General features: G+C 40.4%; 2 protein-coding genes and 1 non-coding gene across 3 annotated transcripts in view; 2 read left to right on the top strand and 1 right to left on the bottom strand.

Moving 5' to 3' along the window:
* afdna (afadin, adherens junction formation factor a) overlaps nt 1-9,017 on the top strand; it is a 111,537-nt gene extending 102,520 nt beyond the window's left edge. The window contains 2 exon segments of the mRNA XM_051937040.1: nt 4,058-4,144; nt 7,126-9,017. Coding sequence (XP_051793000.1) covers nt 4,058-4,144; nt 7,126-7,282 — 244 coding nt within the window. The 3' untranslated portion in view covers nt 7,283-9,017.
* Nucleotides 9,018-10,166: 1,149 nt separating this feature from the next.
* trnal-cag (transfer RNA leucine (anticodon CAG)) lies at nt 10,167-10,249 on the top strand. Its single transcript has one exon. It is a non-coding gene; the product is annotated as a tRNA-Leu (tRNA).
* A 2,607-nt stretch (nt 10,250-12,856) lies between these two features.
* On the bottom strand, nt 12,857-20,796 carry tdrd15 (tudor domain containing 15). The gene is made up of 3 exons (XM_051937039.1): nt 20,762-20,796; nt 13,065-18,791; nt 12,857-12,965 (listed from the first exon to the last, which is right to left on the bottom strand). Exons 1-3 carry the CDS (start codon nt 20,794-20,796, stop codon nt 12,872-12,874), a joined length of 5,856 nt encoding a protein of 1,951 aa, XP_051792999.1. The 3' UTR covers nt 12,857-12,871.
* Nucleotides 20,797-22,674: the final 1,878 nt, after the last annotated feature.

Below are 22,674 nucleotides of genomic sequence, written 5' to 3'. Positions count from 1 at the left end.
ATTTGTTAGAGCTTCATCTATTCAATGTTTCAAAGGTCATGGTCAGGCCAACGCTGTCTCTAAAACAAACTTAAATCGTGAGTTTAAGGGTTGTCGTTCTTCACATAGTTCAAATATTAAACAGACTATTTTCTTGGTTTACTATGCCAAATGTTATGCCAAGATCTGTATCTTTCCTTCAGAGAGGCGACATTGTTGGAAGGCGATATCGAAAATGAGAGGTCAAAACTACAGTCAGTACGGAGCTGTAGAGAATTATTTGGCCCCCAAAATATCCAACCGTGGTTTTCACCCAGATACACTCATCTTGTTTTATTCTGAATCCATTTACCCTTTTACATAATTGATCCTCTTTCTTGTAAATCTTTAAAAATCACTGGACAGTTTAATTAATGTCATGCTCATCGACAGCTCAACATCATCAAAATAATTAATTTCACACAAAATTACTTTTTTGGATGCTTTTTGAACATTTCTAGTTTCAGCATTTTTCCCCCTCTTTTGGATCTGTGAAAGTGATTCAAATGACATAATGGACTCTCTAAAGAAACAGTAGAGCAAGCAAAGATTCATCGGTTAATCAAGTCGTTGCCAACGCCTAATTAATTACCTAGCGTTTGATAATGAAAAAGTCAAAATTGTCTGATTCAGCACATTTTTTTAGTTTCTGAAAGTAAGGAACCAAAAAACGTTGCATCAGTACTAAACTAAACTGGTAAGAAAAATGACAAACTTTATGCTCACAAGACTATAATGGCTTAGGGATGCCTGCAGTTTGAACATCCTCAGACAAACAGAGCTTTGACTGTAGACACTCTGAGCTGAACCTGAGGTCCAGGAAACTGGCTGCCTACACCTTCAACATGAACCTCCTCCATCCCTGCTGCTAATTCAACATTCAAACACATCCAGGACCTCATGGGAACTTTGTGCTGCACTCTCAAATTGAAGGAAGTCATCCCACTAACGTCCCTCTACCTGCCCCACCCACCCACCCACCCACCCCACCTCCCTCAGGAATAAAATCTGCATGTCTCACCTCCACTGTCACACACAGCATAAATACACATCACTGCACTCTGGCTGCCAGCAGCTCACCCCAGTAACCGGCTTGATGTCTATTGCTTTTTACTGCCTGTGCGTGGCTTCCATCAGGCTGCACCCTGCTGTCTTTATTTATTTTTATTCATTCGTTGCTTCCTTTTCTCTCTTTGCCTGTCTCTGTCTGTTAATTCGCTCTCCCTAAGTGCATAATTTTCCTCTCTGTAAATGCTTTGTTGTCTGTCTGTCGTGGCCCTGTCAGCTGATCCGGCTGTCCCTCATTTTGCCTGTCAGTCTGTGTCTCTGCTGTAGCTGTGATGCTGCCTAACGCTGCAGCTTTACTAAACCCTTACTACAACTCCCACAGGGCATTGCAGTAGATTCAGGTGTCCAAACAACACCTGAGTCTCCAGCTTCCCTGACAATTCGAGTCTTCAAATGTATTCGATGAGTGTGATTTTGTTAGCTGGCAGCTCCAAAAGCTCGAGTCTGACTTCCATAAAATGTGACCTGTTCTTAAATCCAGAGATATTTTTGTCATCGGAATAAAACCACAAGAAAAACAATGCTGACGCCAGTTTGCCTCAGAAGGTGCACGAACTGGAGAAAACTACAAAGGCAGAACTAAATCAATTAACCCCAGAGACGGATGTTCGAACAAAAGCTGTGTATTGGTCGAGGAAAACAAGAAACAATGAGGGTTTTTTTAACATCCACTCTCCTCCAAGATAACTGAACCAAAGTAAAAGAAAAACATTCACAGCCTTTGGGAATCGATCAAAAGTCAGTGGATGACTTTTTTGTACTTCTCAAGCGTTTTCAGTCAGAGTGCCAGAAGTATAATTTTCATCTCTTTTGGCTCCACAGAGGAATGTTACTAGCTTTGAACGAGGGTTGTTTCTCTGTGGTTACTTTGTTCTCTGCCAGTTTGTGTTTGTGTGGTTTTAAGGCTGAAGTGGGACCCGGCTTGATCCCGTCCCGAAACTGCATTCAGATCTCCCCTTCTTTGGCTCTATAAAAACCATAGACGGAGCTTTAGAGCTGCCAGCTGAATGAATCCATGTGGGTTCACACTCTGTCACTGTGTCTGCATCTGAACTGTACCAACCGACTGCTGCCATTTATCTGAAACACAAGACCTACGTGCATTTGGACTGTAGTTCTTGCTGTCATCTGGTAGGATTTAATCACTGTTCTCAGTAATTGGCAAAATAAGACATATGAAGTCTAGCTTACTCTTTGGTTCCAGGGATTCCTATAATGTCCCATAAGGGAATCGGTAAGGTTTTATCCTCCCAGTTTGAACACCTCATCCTACATTTTCACTCTCTGGTTGAAGGGGTGTTAGAAAGTAAAATTACATCATGTAGAAGCAGGAAAATCTCAGTGTAAGGAAATGGTTTGAACTTCTCATGAAAAGACCAAATGTTACTGAAACAGGAGTGAATACCCAATTTTTTATGGGCTATTTTTAGGTGATTAAGACACATTTGGTTCCACTTATCCCTAAATACCCTCATTAGGAAAATGTTAACTGAGGTATAAATCAGTTGAGAAATAGGATCATTTTCTCATTGACTACAATCGGACTTATTTTTGCAGCCAGAGGAATCGGCCCCCTGCTGGCTGTTAGAAAGAATGCAGGTTTACATCACTTGTACTTTTCAGACATTTTGTCCTAGGATTCGTTATTTAACTGTATTAAGGATCTTTGTGTCTTTCTTAATCATTTTTGAACTGGGATTGACACCACCTTGTAATTTGTTCTTTTAGTAAATGGAAGGATAGCAGCAAATTATTGTGGGAATTAACATCACCTTTTCAGTATGTAGTTGAAACATCTCAACACCATCCTCTTTTATAATACAACCTCAAACAAGTGAGCTCAATCAGTCCTTAGATATAAAGTATTTGAAGGGCATACTTGCTGTTTGATCTTTTTGACTGACACACCTTTAACCAACAAGGAGGAACTGATCGTTTTTCTTGTTTATATGGAAGTAACAGGTCTCTCTGGCTCATAAGCTACATTTATTTGTGAACCACATGAACTGGTGTGGACCTGATTCCCAAAATCATTTAAGGCTCTGATGGATTTAACTCTTAGACATCAGGACTATGGGACCAAAATCATCTTAACTTCACGACGGATTTTCAGGCAACGTGGCCACACGTTGTAGTTTTAGGCTCCAGCTCTTTAAGGCGAGGACGTTGCTGTGGTTTGGAAAGACACAGTGACACACAAACAACTGATTAACATCAACTTTGGGGTTAAAGGTCGGAGTCACCCTCTTCGTTTCCATTCCACTGGTTTTGGTGGAGCCCTCTATCAACCAGGAATCTGTTTATTTGCATGAATACAGGAGCATTTCCCTTTACAGTCTGTTTGGAGGACAGCATGAGGCTGGCTAGATCATACAGTAATTCTTACAATAACTATCCAACCCTGGATTTTAAAGATAAAGTCAAAAGGGAAATGGTAACAGAATGAACAGATAGGTTGTAGGACAGCTTGGGTTGGACTTGTTTGATGGTGACCTCGGCCTCAGATCCCACCAACGCTTCCACAGACCATTTTGATGCTTTGGAATGGCCCTTTATCAGTTTTTTTTCAATGCTGTCTTTCTCTTTCTCGGCTCGCTGCTCTAGTTTAAAGAGATCTGATTGTTTCTGCCTAATGCTTCTTCACAGCTCCTTCTCTTCCTTCCTTCTGCTTAGGCTGGTCTGTGGGAAATGAAGTGATGTCAACTGGAGAAGCTGCTGGGTTGCGGTCACAAGGCTCTCTGGTCAACAATCAATCCAGCTTGAAAGCGTTATTTAACCTAAAGCGCAGTCACCGTGTGTTCTTTAGAACCGACTGTTCCAGTTGATTGAAAGTCCTGTCCCAGAGACCCCGCAGCCGTCACCCAGCAGCTTGTATCTCAGATGTTTTCAGACATTTCAAACCGTACGTGAAAGATGCTGACTCATGCTTTGCTGCTCTGTCTGTCTTCTGTGTGACTCCTGAACATCGAACAGGATTTAACTCGTACACTGGAAACTCAGCAGGAGTTGTAGGATCAGGAGAAGTCTACAAGGACCCGCGAGACAAATGGACGAAGAGGTGAGCATTTTTTTCAAACACGAAGGACCGTTTTAGCTAAAAAAAAATTACCATTATATACGTATCTTCATCTCGCTTGCGATCAGAATGTGTGTAGTTGTGACCAGGGGGTTGGGATGTCGTATCGAGCTGGGATTTAAATACGACACTGCGTTTATGTCAACCCTCTGCCCTAGGCTCATAATTTTCCTGTCCGGCTATTAGGGCAGACACTGACCAAAGGTTTTTGTAGTCCATCATAGTCACTAATTTACATCATTGGTAGACTAGTCGCTGCACATTTATATTATTTATTTTATTGTCAAAACCTGTGTTTTGTGGGGCATCAGAAAATGAATTCCAGAGCTGAGAATGAGAGAATTCTAGAGACAGAATGTTATTAGAAGGCTAGCATTGTTATAAGTGCTGCTAATGATAAGCTGTTAATATGTTAATATTCAAACATATATACAGCTCACCAGAAGGTGGCAGGCTTTAGTTTGTAAGCTTTAAGGTGCGCCCAGGGTCAACAAAGCACACCTGTCCATCACTGCATATGTTCCTATTCAGAGAAGACACCTGGCTGCTCCATCTGTGGATTGTCCAAAAGTCTTTGAAGCTTTACCAGCTCTGTCTGTCTGTAAAGCATAATGCTGGTTTTTATTTATCTATTTTACCCTGTGACTAACTGACCAATTAAAACTCATTTGATTAAGACTCATCAGTTCATGTTTGGTTAATCATCAGGGGGCACCTTCGCTAACGAGCTACATGTGAACTGTTTTTCCACATTTTTCAGATTGGTTCTGATCGTACCCTGTTAGCAGCAACATTCACATTAACTTAACAGTCAAGCCTTCAAAACTCAAACTTAACAGAGCTAATCTTACTGCTTATAAACCAGATGGTGAAGGTAAGAAACTTTTCTTATGTAGAATCTATGAACAGCTGTTGGCAGGTTTCTCCACTACTAATTTATTTAAAGCAATGACACAGTGCACCTAATAACGGACATCACAAAAAGAACACTTGGACAACTACCAAAATGATAAGTCAAGTCAGCTTTAGCTATATAGCACATTTAAAAAACAACCACAGTGCTTTACAGATCAAAAATAGAAACAAGACACAATCTGTGAGGAAATACAGAGTAAGATAAACAATGCCATATATCAAGGTGTCAACACTCAGCTACAGTTAAAAGCCAAAGAGTGCATGTGTGTCTTCAGTATGCACTTCAAAGTATCAAGAGACCAAGCAGTTCTAATTTCAGCAGGTACACGGTTCCAAAGACTTGGTGCAGCCACAGAAAAGGCTCGGTCGCTTCTGTTTCTGAGTCTAGATCTGGGAACTTTAAGGACCATCTGATTGGCCGACCTTAGTAATAAAGCTGGCGCATGAACAGTTAAAAGCTCGGCTAAATAAGAAGGTGCTAACTAGGGCTGGACGCGAATATCTGAATATTCGGTCTATGCGGTGATATCTGAATATTTATTTTGAGATCTGAATATTCGGGCAACCCTCCCTCCCCCGTCGGATGGCACGATCCGATCAGAATATTCGGATATTCATCATTAATCATCGTCGTCATAATAAAACCCATTTACCACCTTAAAAACAAGCAATACAATCTAAAAAAACAATTCTAAAATAGACAGGAAGCCAGTGGAGTGAGGCTAAAACTGGAGTGATGTGCTCCTGTTTCTTTGTGCCTGTCAGAAACCCGGCAGCAGCATTTTGTACCATCTGGTCCAGAGAGTTACAGTAGTCTGACCTAAACGTGATGAAGGCATGTATGACTCTCTGAAAGTCATTGTGGGGAAGCTAGGGCTTTACTTTGGCCAACGGCCTCAGCTGAAAAAATACAGTTTTGACAACAGAATGAATTTGTTTGTCAAATATCAAAGCATCAAAAATCACACCCAGATTTTTTGAGGATGGTCGATTATAGACATCCAGAGGGCCAGGAGCACTGATGCAGTCGCTTAATTGATCTGGACGGCTAGAAACAACAATTTCTCTTTTGGTTTCACTGAGAGAAAGAAAATTAATGTCCAACCATGATTTTAGATCCTCTAGACAGTGAAGTCATGCCTGTGATGAACCTGCGCTTTGGGGACTAATTGGTAAATAAATCTGGACATCATCTGCAAAACAGTGAAAGGAAATGTTGTGCTTCTTACCCCTCCTGTTGTCTTCATTTTCAGGCACCAAAAAGTATTGTTTCCTTGTCTGAAATAAATAAAAAAAAAATCAGCAAAAAAACTCCCCAAATTTCTGAAAATTTGCAAAACCCTCAGGAAGAAAATTACAGCAATTCCTTAGAAATTTTCCTTAATTTTTTTTTTAAATCCACCAAATTTGGCAGGAAAATTCTTGTAAATATTTTCAAAAAATCTTCAAAAAAATCCTACAAATATCTAAAATGATTACATGTATTATCAGTAAAACTTCTATATTTTCTTTAAGAACATTCACAAAAAATCAACCAAAATCCTGCAAAATTCTCTGGATTTTGGTTGATTTTTTTTTTGTGAATGTTAAATCTAAAATGTTAAATCTCTGTTAATCTTAAACATTTTTAACATGTTCAAAGTTTTCCCAAAAATGTTGAAAATGTGGACATCAGAAGTTTCACTGTGAAAATATTCCCTCCCCCCTCCCCCCCACACATTTTCAAACTTTAAAATGGGTCAATTTTGACCTGCAGGAAAACACAAGGGTTAAAAATGGACCCCAGGGGTAACATGTACAGAGAACCCTGGGGGATAAGTGGCTAATATAGCTGAAACCATGTTTAGGGCAAATTTAATGTAAGGTCTCATCAGTTAATATGAAGAGGGCGGGGCTTATGAGCTATGCTCCAACCAACCACCAGGGGGCAATTGAGATATTTTCGCTTCTATGTTTTTGTGCAGTCTGTTAGATTTTTTTTCCAGATGTAAATAGTTGAAATGATTCCTGAAAGTCTAACAATAATATCGCTGGTGTGTGTGTTTCAGTCAGGAGCAGGAGAACTCGATCCCCAGCGGTGCTCCGGAGAGTCTGACCTTCAAGGAGCGCCAGCGTCTCTTCTCTCAGGGGAAGGAGGTTTCCAACAAGGTCAAAGCTTCTCGCAAACTCATGGAGCTGGAGAACGAGCTCAACACCAAGCAGTAGACCCGAGCCTTTCAGCTCCCAGCGCCACCTTAACGCCATCATCGCCACGGTAACGTTAAGGTGCTCCTGGGAAAATCCGGGTCGAGAGAGCCGGCGCTTGCTTCCCTCACACTGACCGTCTCCTCCTGTTTGTGTCGTTTCTCCCCCCTCTCTTTATTTTAATCATCAAATAACTGGACTGTTCACTTTTTTTGACGTAGCGATATCGTTGCAACAGGAGATACATTTATGACTTAAAAATTTCTTCCCCTTGTTAAAGTCTGTCAAAGATATATAATGATAAAGCACTGTAAAAAAGTTTTAATTATATCTAGTGAGAATTTGAGAATCACACGACAAAGGGGGATATATTTTTGTTTGTAAAATGGTTCTTGGGGCGAGGGATGGAGAAAGGTTTATTCTCATTTTAATCTTTTTTAAATGGCTTACCGAAATATGAACAATTTTATGGTGTTATTTTATGCTCTTTTTTTTCTGCATCACGTTGTTTTCACACTTTTAATTCCTTCTTGCCAGCAGAAAATGCCCAGTGTTGAGCTCCAGACCAACCTTTTATTTTTCTGTTATGTTTTTTTTTATTATTATTTACTTCTCAGTGAGTGGAAACACTGTTATTCATTCCGTAGCAAGGAAGCATGGGATTTTTTTTTCTTTAACGTTTTAGATAAACTCTGAAAGATTCTCCAGAGAAGGATCTTTAAGTGCACAACTTTACTGTAAATATTTGGGTCCACAACTGTCTCACTCTTTTACTACTGTAGAAACCTTCCAGGAAACTTAAAAAAAAAACCCTGCAAAACTAATGTAATTTAACATTTTGGTGACAGAAAATCCAACAACACCACTGCTTCTTGCTGTCAGTGGAGTTGCATTTTTAAATGTCTCTCTCCCCCAACTTGAAGTAATATTGATTTTCTTTTCTTTTAGATGGAATAGTAATTTTTTTGCAGAGTTGTGTGAGGTTAATTTGACTGAGTGTAGCCGAAATTCAAGCCAGAAAAATGAACTCTTTCACTCACAATGTGATTAATGTTGGTTTTCACTCTGATAATAAAAAAAAAGAGAAATTACAACTACTCTTTAAGTGCTTGTTTGCTTTACAGATATTTATTTCAAACCTTGTGGAAAAAAACATACTTGCACAAAAAGTTGTTTTTATTATTAATATGTATCTGCAAACTGTTTGGAGAAGTGAATTACATTTGGGACCTCTCGTACTGTGGTAATAATCTGTGTTTTTCTGCATTAGAGACAGAAAAAGTGTTCCGTTTTTTACACCAGCTGTAGTCGGAGGGATTCAGATATTTTGACAGAATTGTGACTGTACAAATATATATACACACAATTTCCATAATCTCACTCACCACCACTGCTGATCTGCTGATGTAGAAAAAAAAAAAAAAAAAACAGGAACGCACTCCAGACCCCCGGTGTGTCCCCGAGTTTTAGAAGAAATCTGAAAATAGTGACGTTTCAAATGTATCTCTCTTCTGCAGTTCGAGTGACTCCATCCTGTGTGTGGACTTTTTATTTTTCTCTCCAGGAGCCTCCACTAAACTACATGGCGAGATAAGACGCTGTTATAATAACTGACCTGTAAAAACACTACAAGACGTGTCTCCTTCTTCCCCCCCACAACAACAACTCCTTTTTAGGTTTCAAAATGAACTGAATCATTTAAATGGTTTCATGTTTAGCCTTTTGTAAATCATTAATAAATACAGATTTTTCAACAGTGCAGCCTCCAAGTGTGGCCTTTTGTTACTGCATTAAAAATGTTTTGATTGTTCTTATTTTATTGGCCATTTTACCCTTAATACTGCATCACTGAATATTTTATGTTTTTTAACCTTTATTTGAACCCTGAATACGTTACAATGTAACTGAGTCCTCCATACCTTGAGGAATATAACATAACTGAGAAACATTATCAAATGAGGTGACAGCAGCGAAATGAGATTTCTTTACGTCTTTTATTGTAACTCATTTGAGTATTTAAATTTTAACACTTTATGTGGATATTGGCTAAAATCAAAAGATTTTACATGCAAAGCTGTCAAAACTGGTTCTTTCATTTAAAAAGTTGCAGCACCAGATTGAAGCACATTGTACTGATAAAAAAAAATTATTTTAACTTTATCTATGGTATTTTATTCAGTGATAATACATAAATATTCCTATGTAATAATTAAATACATTGATATTAAATATGTAAATAAATGTAATAAATAATAGAAATGCAAATTAGATTAAATTATTTTTTGAAAAAAGACTGTTTTTGAAGGACTTTTTTAAAAATTTGCTTCTGGATTTATTTTACATTCACTTTAGAGCAATATTTATTAATGTATGGCTCTATTTAATATTAAATTAGGGCCATTCTATAATTTTCATTTGTTTTTGTTTTTTTTCTTGTACTAGAGTATGGACAATAAACCAGTGGGGAAGGTGCTGGAAAACAACTTCTCTGAGCATCATTACGTTTATTTCAGTGGCATCCGATGTCCAACAACAACAGAAAACTCACCTGTTATAATTTGTTCGGGAAATTATGTCCAAAATTGACAGAAACGTAAAACACAGCAGGTACCATTACAGTGGCAGCCATGTGCTTCCTGTTTCCTGCTCGTTAGTAATTATGACAGTACGTCATGACCAAGAGGTGACGTTCCCAAACTTCTTTTATGGATGTAGAGTTTCAGTTTGTGTAACATGAAGGCAACTGCTTTAAGATAAACATGGCAGCTGTATTGCTATCAGTCGCAGCGGCGTCTCGGTGTTTTACTGTAGCTGTCGGGATGAAATGAAGAATGCATACAACATTCATGCGTAGTCAGCCATTGCATTAGCTCATAACCGCATGCAGACGATGTGTGTCTCAAGTGTCAGGATGGCCGAGCGGTCTAAGGCGCTGCGTTCAGGTCGCAGTCTCCCCTGGAGGCGTGGGTTCGAATCCCACTTCTGACATAAATTTTTCGTTAGACAAATAATCGTATTTTTACGGTATAGAGCATTTGATATGCATTTGTGACTTTATTTTGACGACTTTCGTGAACCCAGGTTCCTTGCCCACAGAAAATGTGGGTTATCTAGACAACTTTACAGACTAATAACAGCTGACATGTCACTGTAAAGTTAGGGTTAAAATGGAATCCCAGCGTAATATTAAATAAGGTCAAACTAATTGTTCAATGTAAACAATTACCATTTAATATTGTGTGACAGGATGAGGATGCTGCAATACTTTCCAATTTTAAAAAAACAAACAAAAAACAATGCTGGGTCAACAGTGCCATCCAGTGGTGTAACTTAAGAATGCAGCTCACCTTCACCAGTACTGTTTTCTCATTTGTGTTTTCACACTAATGATTAATTCATGACCCACCACTAACTGAGAGAACAAAAGAAGTGAGCGCAAAATAAGTATGAATAAAGGTTTAATTTTGTACCACAAAAGGCTTCAACTCAAAAACTGTTTAACACAAGTCACTATTTCTAAAAAGGTCTAAGTGTCAGAAACACAGTGACTGGATTATTAAATGGAACAACACATTTTGCCAAAGATTCCAACAACTCAAAATGAAAAATTTATACACACAAATTTCCTCTAATAAAAAAAATATCTTATTGGCTGCTACATATTTAATTCACCTAGTCAAAAACAAATTATCAAGCAACACGTTACTTTGTGCCAAAGAACATTGGCATGAACATCTTCAAAAAAAGATACTGAAAATAACTCATTCATCAAAAAAAAATATTATTCATGTAAATACAACCTCAAAACAGAACAACCTCATATGAGGAAAACATCTCATTTAAGACCTAAAAGAGACTAATACTAAACTCTTCACAAATGTTGATTTAACACATCGACAAAAAGTACTAAAAATATGCAAAGATAACCAAATTAGTAAATTAAAGTTGCATTCAGCAGCATCTCCTTTGTTTTAATCTTGCTAATGATGAGTCACTGCGTCAAAGTTTAACCAGGCAGCTTCACATAAGGGAATCTGAAAACACAAAGTCAGTCACTGTTACATCATGGTTACACGCATGCAACATGCCACAGGTCAGGAGAACAGAGGACCTCAATCATGCTATCAACACAAACACCTCTGTTACACATGATTTTGTCACCATTAGTAGATGTGCAACTTGTGATTTCTCCACGGTCTTTACACTGTAGCAGAGAGCAAGCATCAGCTTCTGATTGGGCTCTGTGTGATTTCCTCCCCAAAACATAATTTCAGTTAAAGGGTCAGTGTTTCAACAGTTCAGCCGATTTCAGTGTTTACATAACAGGGCAGGACTAGGGAGCGATCCGAGCACTGCAGAACTGGCCTGATGAATAGACATAAATGTGAACTTAAACAACAAAAATTTTCATGCTTCATTTCTATTTATCTGCATTTTTCATCTGTCTACTACATTCACAGATTACTGCAAATTCAAAGTGCAATTATAGCGATTATATTCAACATTTGAAGACTTCTTGTAAACTCAAGCACTGTCAGTGTCTTGAAAAGTGGTCTATTATGGGATGGCTTCCCCGTTTGCCTGTACCAGGACTGTACCTAACTCAGCTACATGCCCACAGCTCAGTGAAGCTGACCCTCCACCCACATAAAAAATCCAAGCAAACAGGCTGAGTGGTTAGTGTTTCGTTTGTGCAGTTAAAATTTTCATTTGTGCTGCTACGGTTTCTGAGATATTACAGGTTTTACTGACAGACGATCACATATCTTGACCTGAACTGATGACGTCTCTGGCTCTTGTTGCAGCAAGCTGGGGGGGTAATGACATCAACGCACAAAAATAAAACTTGTAATATCTCAGAAACTATAGCAGCACAAACGAAAATTTTGACGGCACAAATCAGCACAAACGCACCACTAACCACTCAGCCTGTTTGCTTGGATTTTTTATGTGGGTGGGGGTCAGCTTCACCGAGCTCGTGGCCACAGGACTGTTTATCTCGCACGGAAATGCACCGTATCTGAATGTCACCCGCTTGGTGGCCGTTTCACTTGCGGGCCACTAGGTGGTCACATGACAGACCTTCAGTCCGGTAGATGTGTCAGGCCAACATCGCGGCTCGGTCGCAAACGTTCTCTTTTATTATGAAAAAAGTTCAGCAGAAAGTGTTTCTCAAAGCATTTCAAGTGAGAAATAAGCTGCTGAATCTGTCCTCGTTTCAGTTCAGTGACGGCTGGTTTAGATGTTTAACCAAAGTTTCGCGATGCGTCGGATCTCTGATTGAGGAATTGAGAAAAGTGCAACTAAATGCATTATTCTTTGTGAAGAGTTATTGTTTTCTGTAATTAATTAAAATGAATGCGTTCAAGTCCCTGTAATAATACATTCTAAATTAATGTAAGTGAAAAATATCTTGAAATCACTATGCATAATGAGTACTTTTACATACAGTGGAGTATTTTGACAGTGTAGTACTGCTGCTTTTACTAGAGTAAAAGATGGACTTACACTATCAGCATGTACTTACACCGCTTGCCAAAAAAAAAACGTTCAAACTGTTTTTTCTTACACTGACTAGATCCAGACGTGGTTTTGAGGGACTTCTTCCTCTCAGTTTCCCTTCGAGCTTTTCTCTTCCTGCCCACACTCGTCCTCACAGCCGGACCATCGGGGAACAGCTTTACAGGGGCTCTGCTCCTGGAACCTGAATGCATCGGACATTTAGTATGTGAAATATTTCATTGGATATTATATTTTTATTACATATGATGAATTAAAGATTTACAGACTAACCAGAGCATACCTGAGTCCTAGCATGACGTCTATGTAACTGGCGTGTCCAGCATCCACCAGCTCCTTGGCAACATGAACGCCATCTGCAAGAATGTCCACCTTCCAGTGTGTGGTTGACACAAACTCTCTGAAGAAGATCTGGAGGTTCTTCTGGTACAAACACTGCTTAAAGAAGACCGTCGCCTCGTCACTCCACTGTCCGTCCACTGCAACAGGCTTTATCCCTCTCAAGCTGCAGGGGTAAGTCAACTTTGGGAGGCTTGTTATTTCCTCTGGTAGCTTCTTTAGCTCGGAGCAGTCATCAAGCAGCATGTATTCATGATGGCCATAATCCACGAGGTTCAGGACCACGGTGGGGTCGACGTGTACAATTTCAGCTCTGCACCACTTTTTCCTGGAGTCTGATTTCAACAGGCAACAAGTACCGGGGAGAAGGTGTGCTTTGGGAACTGAAGACATTTGCCCAGGCAGCTCGTCCAACATGATGGACAATCTGTTCATGACGAGATGTAAGTCTTCAAGAACAACGCAGAACTCAAAGGGAGTTGTAACTGAAGCAGCAAAAACACAATAAGCTTTGTCTAAATCAACTGGCGCAAAGACAAGTTGCTGAGGAGAGCTCATATCTGAGGTACATCCTTCTCCTGTGTTATCATTTTGGGTTTCAGCGGGAGAGGGGGCCTTATCTTCATTTTTCTGCTGTAAAGCTTCACTTTGTTGGATGAGGAACAGTCCATTTATGACTATTTCAACCATCCAGAGGTTATCAGCTTCAGAATAACTCACAAAAACTACTTTTACTTCTTTGCCTATTAATGTTTTGAGGGTTTCACACCACAGTCTGTGAGCATCTTCTCCTGCACTGAAACCCAAGCTGTTCATCTTGCACAACACTGCAAGGTTCGGGATCTGTTCCAGGTCACCACACTGTTGCTGGATGGAGCCACTTGGAAATTCTTTTCTTATTCCATGGTCCACCAGGAGGACTTCGTATATTTGCTCATGTATCTGCTGAACAACACCTCTTTGCCACCTGTTCTCTTCCTGTGTCTGTACTACGCACTTGAGGCCTTCTCTGACATCCTCTCTTGCCACAGTCTTGCACTTGTATAAGCTGTCAGTGATGCGATTTTCCAGTGCAGCAAGCAGGTCACTGGACTTTGTTAGTCTGATGTAAAAACTGCCATCAGTCTGGACCGATAAAAGGGTTCCACTCTCTGTGTCTTTGGCTCGAATAGGTGGAAGTAGGAATGCATCTGCAATATTTTGTATTGGTTTGACAGAGGATGTTGTTGTTTTCCCATGAGCCTTTGGATACCTTTTGGTTTTGCGACGAGTTCCTCTATGACCCCAGTGGGTTTTCGCCTTGAATTTAGGTAATGGTCTGACAGGTGTCGGTGTCGCCATCGAGTTTTCACATCCAGCAGAGTACATAGTTCCTTCAGACTGACTTACTTCGTTCTCACACACTTCTTGTGTCTGTTCAAAGGATCTGACATTCTCTTCACATGAACTTGTAGCAGACCGTTCTTCCTTTTCAGTTAAACTGCTACATCCAACAGCTGCTTCACATGCCGAACTGAGGCCAACTGTATCTTCAACCTTAATCTTGACTTCCCAATGAGTTCCATTTTGACGAACAAAGTCAACCATGAGTGGCTTCTCCATCACAGCATCAGCGAAAGAAGCATCGTTTTCATACGTGCTCTTGTCCAGCAGTGAGCATGGTATGCTGAATCTTGGCTGAGACAGATACTCCTCTGGCATGCAGTAGATCTTTTCCTTCCCAATGACTGCTGAGTTTCCATAGTCCACAAACTCAACTTTGACACATGACCTGCCTTCATAACTCTTCACAACTGAACGATACACAGCGGCATCCTCCACATACTCAGCCAAAACAACATCACTGACTCTCAAAGATGTGGTCAGCTTCAAGGAATCCCTGGAGATATTTTTGTTGAGATCTTCCCCCAGTTTCAAGATGGCAGGTTCATCCTCTGACAGCTGCAGGAAAAAGCAGTTAACAGAGTCGATGTGGGAGGTGAAGCACTTTGCCGAGAAGCCCGCATTCACATTCTTGTCTGACAAACCCGACAGCCGGGTAATTTGTGTTGCCTTGCTTTGTGGTGATCGCTCTGGCTTTGCATCCTGGTTCTCTCTTTGCCATTTCACTTGAGAGCTTTTTGAAGGTTGTGCAGTGCCACAGCTCTTTGACTTGTCCTCATTTCCCTGTCTTAATTTTGTGTTCTTGTTCCAAGTTCTGCCACGAGTGCTGTTTTCTTTCTTTTTATCGCCTCTGTAGAAATTAGATGTGGCACAAGTAGAAGACTGCTTTTTTGGTGAACTGCACCTGATGGAAACGTTTCTTCTGTGATGTTCTGCCTTTGTGCTGCTAATGTTAAAGCTACTAGTCTTTGGTTTATGTGAATGATCAAGAATGAGCTCTTTTAGCTTCTCATTGACATTGACATCACCATCGAACAGCTGAACAACAAACGCACCATCTTCACGCTTTCCAAGTATCGTGACTCTCACTAGTTTGTGGAGGACTGTTTCATTCAGCCACTCCTCAACATCTGCATAGAGCTCGGCCATGGACACAGAATCGAGGGTACATCTCATAGCCTGCATGGGAGTGTACAACAAATAATCAGAGTCCCTGGGAATGAACATGACATTGGTTTTCTCTGATATGCTTGTATTTCCATAATCCACAAAGAACACACTGAGATGCAGTGGTGACTGAACAGGATGCGTCAAGCCTCTGTACCATTTGCCAAAGTATTTTGCCAGGCACAGTTTCCTCGTGACAGCTTTCGTACTGGCTTTCATCATTTTATCACTCTCCTCTGAGATTTTCCTTTCAAGCTCTTCAATGATTTCAGTGTTTCTCTCCAGATGGCAGTAGACCTCCCCCTGACTGCTAACATGGGTGACGTAGACTTGTTCCTCATTTCCAGGTCTCACATCATATGAGGAGTAGATGAAAGATTCAGGAAACACTGTTAACTGTTGCTTTCTTGACATGGTCACTGCTTTCGCCAGACCCTGTTCTAGGAGTGCTTTTGTGACACTCTGTTGGGTTTGGGTGTTGTAGAGGTCCACAACATTGCACAGACCTTTGTTTTTCACATTTAACTGAGAGACAACTTTACATTTTAGACCACTGCCGCTGTTGAGGATACACCGTCTCAGCAAGTTAGAAACCCCTGGACCCCAATCCCCATAGTTGTGTGGGTCAGCAGGTTCAATGACGTTGTACAGGCTACATCTGAAAGCTTGTCCTTCCAAAGAAACATATTCAGGCATTATTGCCTGAAGATTGTTCTCACTGACTTGGACAGTACAGCCATTGTCAACCAGCATTATTTTGGCTTGACCTCTCTGTTTTTCTATAATAAAGGCTCTGTACCACCTTCCATCTTGAGGTGACTTGGCAACACAACAGGAGTCTCCTGACTGGAGGGGGGCTGTATGAGTGGAGTAATAATGCTGAACTTTATCCATCAGTTCCTCGAAAGCTGGAACCTTATCAAGAGGCTGGCACCAGAAATCTGATGGGGAGTTGATATGAGAGCAGCGCACAGCAAACTCAAACCCAGGTTTGATATTTAAAGCTTGGAAGCTAACAGGGGCTAGGGCTTTCTCAGTTTTTGATTTGCATGACTTCTCTCCCTCCTCATAATCCTCCCTCTGCTCTGTTTTCCCACCGATGTCCCCTGTTGCACACCATTGTGTGAGTCTTGTGTTACTGTGCGCCACAGAATCGACGGGAATGTATTCAGCTTGTTTGGATGAGATGAGGAGCTCAGTGATACTCTGATTGTTGTTGTCTCCCATCTTGAACAGGTCAACAGCAAATGTGTTTTTTCTCCTCTGAACAACATGGACCAGCAAGGCTTTGTTTGACACAGTTTGCCTGAAAAAGTTTGACGCAGCGCTGGTCCAGACATCCTCCAAAGGAAAAACATTAACAAGGGAGCAACACATGGCAAATGGTGATTTGCTGGCAAATGTCTCTGGTATGTTCTTGATCAGCATATGCGGCACTTTTTCAATGTTCCCAAAATCAATGAAGAGAACTTCAGCTCCATGTTTAAGAGTGTCTATCACCACACCCCTGTAGAAGTGCATGTCGTTCTCATAGACTGCACAACACAGTGTCCCAAGATCAGGATTCATCAGCACATCTTCATCCAGCTTCACATTACTGAAGTGTTCTGTTATTTTTGTCATCATCTCTTCAAACTCAGCATTTCGTTTTTGTGTTCTGATCCAGAAGTGGCTTGGATTTTGGACATACTCAACATACCCAACAAAGACCGAGTCTACCTGGACCTCTTCTTCTTCCAGTGTTTTACCCAGTGTTTCCTCCATGACTGTCTCATAGTACAAACAGCCACCCTGAGATGACAGTTCTGTGTCCAAAACTGACCCAACTTTCAATGTAGGAAGCTTCTGAATGGGCTCTGGTTCCTTCACATGATATTCTGCAGCACTAATTATAGTGACAGAGTACAGACACTGCTTTTCATCAAAGCCACTGATCTCCACATCTAACACTCCTCCAAGCAACCCTGCCTTCAGGAAACTCAACTGCTGGGTTTTGAGCACATTATCTTGATCACTCTGGGAGGAGAGTGAGCATGCAAATGCCATGATGGGTGTTGAATGAAATTCAGGTGGCAGCTTGTGGACATTCTCAACATTGACAGATTCAACGAATCCATAGTCACTGAACAAAACACTAACCTGAGAGTTGACTGGGAGAAACTGCACAAAGCCTCTGTACCAATTCCCATCTTTGCCTTTAACAGAGCACAGCAAACCCAGGTTCTCTGGAGTCTTCTGGTTGCATTCCTTGGTTCTGTACTCACAAATTGCGGCCATCTTCTTTGACATTTCCCAAAGATCTGTTTCCATGCTAGCTACCTGACAATAAAACAGCCCAGGGTTGACAGCAGCAGTTACTCGCACTTTAACACGCATCCCACAACTCAATCTAGGCCCACAGAATGACAAGATGTCTTCATATCCCTGCAGACCTGAAGATTTGAAGTAAATTTCTTGTTTTCTTGACTTTTCAATGAGTAAATCAGGGACTGCCGCGATATTTTGTTTGAGCGGCATCTCTGTAAGCATCTCAACCAAGAAAAGGAAGGTATTTGTGTCCACATGCCTCCCAAAGCCATGTCGAACAAGGTCACTGTTGATGTCAGGCGCTTCCAGTAAGAGGACTTCATGAGGAAGGACGGCTGGAATGTACCCAGCAACATTTCTGCCGATCAGGCTTGAGAGATACTCCTCCACTACAGAGGGTGAACAACTCAGAAGCAGGAGCACATTTGCGAGAAAGCCACAAACTATTTTTGGAGGCAAGATGAACAAGTCACTTGAACAGGAAGATATGTGGGCAATGTCAACACTCAAGACATTACCGTAATCTATGAGGAAAACATCAAACAAGTCCTCCTTTCGGTTCTCTACTCTTCCTCTGAACCAGTGAGATGAAGTCGAATCTTCCACGAGGCAAAATTCTCCGATATCCACCACAGCTTCAGTCTTCAGTGCATTCTGTATTTCCGACTGCAAAATGTTATAGTCAAGTTCACATATGGTAAGGTGCTGTCCCTGGAAGTGTATCAAGGTTGCTTCAGGATTCCAATCCAGGTGAGTTAACTTGAGGTCCACTGGCCAAAGGGCACATGGTGCCAATGCACCTGAACCACGTGACCTGTAAATGAAAGTGGCTCACATTACCAACTTTCATCCATCCATACATACCTGGTGCTTTAGCATGATATTTATTTTTAGATGATTTAAAGGGTCACTTTGACTGGCACTTGTTACTTTTGAAAATTACTTAAATTTCTTCTGTTGTTGTACCAACAGTAGATTTATAAAAACTATTGAAAAACATTGTATATAATAATTTGAAGAGGAAGCATTTTAGAATGAAACTGGGGCATCAAATTATTCTGATATTCAAGTATTCACGTGTATATTTACTTTATCTAACAACTTAAGCTGTTAGTATATTAACCAGTCACTAATATTTGGAAAAATAGCGCCGATTCTATTGCCTGCAATTCACAAGAGCATCCTTTTAGTTTTGGAGCATTGTTTTACATACTTCTGATGTCTAGAGTCAAGCACTGGCTGCATGGCAGCAGAATTAGGAGCAGTCACATCCCAAACAGAACCTGAAAAAAGAAAAATAATGTTTCAATGTACATAACCATCATACATATATACTAAGTGTGCAAATTCTTAACTAAGCAAAGGTGTTAACTGTAGAACAAAGCTCACAATAGGATAATGACTTGCTATCAGAACCTGTGGCCCCATACTGTGCCTGGAAATTGACCACAATCTGCATCTTCTAAATACTGTTGGCCGTTAACGCCTGTTTAAAGGAACAACATCTAGTTTGTGAGATGTGGATTAGGTCTAGTCCTAAACTTAAAAAAAATCAGTCAAGGTCTCCATTGAACATAATAAGTAGAACAAGACTTTATCTGGGAAATTGAGGCTGAGAGCAACAACTGCTGTGCAAAATAACATCATGACAATAGCCCTACTTCACTATAATCAACAAGGTGGTACTTTATCCTTCAATCAAGCAGGTTTGTTAGTTTGGGTAGGTTTCTTTTCAAATCAGGCATTATGTGAAGTAAATAAACTGCCTGAGGTGAAGGGGAAGGTGTATGCAGGTGTTCTGCAACAATGGGAGGTTGGATTTTACAGTCTGCTTCTTTTTGTCTCAATCTGCAGATACAGCAGTGATGCACAGCTCAGGGGCTATAGGCTACTTTAAAACCCTATGATTTCCAAAATTAACATAAAAAAATTGGGCCTATGTCTTATTTAAATCTGAACACAGAGATATAATACATGTGCTTTACATTCACTTTAACTTGGGTGTAAATGCAGTATCATAATCTCTGGTATGTATGGTGAATAAAGTCGACACATCCATTTAGAATTAACAAAAAACGGCTCTAATAAGTTCAGAATTCGCCTGACTGTTTTTATATTTTGTTCAGTATCACAGCAATTCTCTGGCGCTTATCCTTACCGCCAATGGTACTCATGAATAAGGAACTACTAAAGGCGACTTGGGTTACTTCATTTTTCAACATGTTAGCAAAAACGGGCTAAAGATGTTTGCAGCGACCCTCGGCTTGACAAGGAAAGACCCAAACTAGCGAACCCATACCACGTTCATGCAATTTTAAAATGTCTATATGCTATTAAAACAAATATTCAAACTTGTTTTTATAACTCTGTGGGACTGATTTCTTCAAATACCCCCAACACTCAAATGCGCGGCTAGCTTAAATTTTAGCATTCCAGCTAGCTTAAACATCAGCCTTTCTACAGAGTTAAAATTAACATTTTACATGTAGAAATCGGACAAACTGCGGTTTCCTTAAATTGCCAGAGAGCAGGAGGTTGTCTTAGCTTACCAACAGTGACCCAGTGACTTTTTTCATGGCGGTAAACTTCGACATTGAAGTAGTTAGCGGCACCAGAGCTAGCAAAGAACGGCACGATGTGTTAGCTAAATTCATGGTCCACTCTACACCAGGCTAAAGTTTTATCCATAAACTGTACGGTTTTATCTCGGATTATCCACAGCGACTGAGAGCCCCGATCAGCTGCAGACATCCTTCTGACTACACATCGATGCCTGATTCCTACCTTGTGTACCAGGATGAGGCAGTCCTCCGTCTCATCTCAGCTCCTTCTGCGCCTCACGATGACTACTGTCAGTTTGCTGGGGAGTGATCACAGTAATATTCATTTTAAATCACGTCTATGCAGAATTTAAAGGTGAACATCTGATTTAGGCTACTGGAGCTACACTATTAAATCATATGCTGACACGTTATACACACACACACACACACACGAATATATATATATATATATATATGGCATGCACATTTCTATCAGTAGTTCAGTGAGTAGAAGATGAACTGACCTACAAATGACCTACAAATTCTTCTCAACACTTTAGATCACTTTAGATGGGCAAACTACGGCCCCCGGGCCACATACGACCCGTTTGGGCTTTTCAATCCGGCCCGCGAAATAATTTTGTCAATATTAGAATTGATGAAATTACAGTTAAGAGCACATTCATTTGGCCTTCCACTGCAGTACCCGAAGTTTCTGTTGTCACCACTAGATGGCGCGCTCCAGACACAAGTGACCTTTGTTGGTTTATTTTCTCTTCTTCTACTTTACTACATTGAGCCCTGCCGTAACTATGAGTGGATCACAGAAAAGAGAAGTCGACAGTGAGTGTCGAGTGTTTCAGAAGGAATGGAATACTAAATATTTTTTCGCTGAAGGACGTTCAAAGGCTGTATGTCTTATTTGCAATGAAACCGTTGCGATTTTTAAAGAATACATTATCAGCCGCCACTTTTCCACGAAGCATGCTAACTACGCTAGCAACCAGTCAGCGCAAGAACGGACAGCGACGGCTCAGGAGACGCTGGCAGCCAGTTTACACACTCAGCAAAATACGTTTTTTTCTGCAAACTACGATTCAAGAGTCAAGCACGAAGGCAAGTTATTTGCAAGTATTTAAAATAGCAAAGGCTAGCAAGCCTTTCTCCGAAGGGGAGTTTTTGAAAGAATGCATGGTAGAGACAGCAGGTCTCCTGTGTCCAGAGAGCAAAAACAAATTTGGAAAAAAAAAGTTTATCAGCAGGACAGTTATTTACCGTGTTGAACTAATCAACGAAGACTTAACCAGCTCACTGAACGAAAAAGCGGAGTCCTTCAAGCTATATTCATTAGCACTCAGCTTTTAATTTTTATTAGAGGGATTAATATACATTTTGAGACAATGGAGGAATTTTTGACCATGAAATCCATGAAGGGGAAAACAGGTGGAGAGGACTGTAGGATAAAGCACACCACAGATCCCAGTTAACTGATGAACACCTCAGATCCATCCTGTGAATTGCCACAACCAAACTGACACCAGACTTTGATGCACTGGCAATAAAGGGTGACCAACAATACTGTTCCCACTGAAACTGAATGTGAGTATTCTTTACTTTGTCAGTATTGTCTTTAACATGTAATTCATATTAGTTTGGACAATCGTCAGCCATCTGATGCTGGTCTGGCCCATCTGTAGAATTTCAAAAGTCAATGTGGCCCCTGAGCCAAAAAGTTTGCCCAGCCCTGTTCTAGCAGGTTCACTGTAAAACAAAAGATAATGAAATGCAAATAAGTTCTTTCAAAGTAAATTATGAATTCATTGTCCTACATTTGCATTTAAATTAGTAAATTGAGTAATGTAAGGTAATATTAGGTAAATAATCATTTGTAATTGTAGCTTTTTTTCAAGGAAAACATCTCATTGAGCCTAAAATGAAGTCTTAAACAGGGTAACATCAGTGTCACACAGTAACACCCAGTCATGAAGCATACACCGGCCTTTCACTTTTCACAACTATCCAGATAAAGTGACAACAAGCTGGACTTAAATCTGTGTGTTTTCATGTGTGTTTAACCCTGTAGAAGGGCCAGCTGACTGTGGGAGGCAGGATGGATGGATGGACAGATGGATGAGGGTTTTTCTGTTAATCATT

The sequence above is a fragment of the Acanthochromis polyacanthus genome, chromosome 16, assembly GCF_021347895.1.
Source record: "Acanthochromis polyacanthus isolate Apoly-LR-REF ecotype Palm Island chromosome 16, KAUST_Apoly_ChrSc, whole genome shotgun sequence".
In the NCBI taxonomy this organism is placed as follows: Eukaryota; Metazoa; Chordata; class Actinopteri; family Pomacentridae; genus Acanthochromis; species Acanthochromis polyacanthus.
This window is presented reverse-complemented; position numbering and strand designations above follow the sequence as displayed.

Coding starts and splice junctions, on each gene's coding strand:
- tdrd15 (XM_051937039.1), bottom strand. CDS start 20,796: ATGAGACGGAGGACTGCCTCATCCTGGTACACAAG. Junction 18,792..20,761: donor GCCTCATCCTGGTACACAAG/GTAGGAATCAGG, acceptor TTTCATTTACAG/GTCACGTGGTTCAGGTGCAT. Junction 12,966..13,064: donor GACGTCATGCTAGGACTCAG/GTATGCTCTGGT, acceptor CGATGCATTCAG/GTTCCAGGAGCAGAGCCCCT.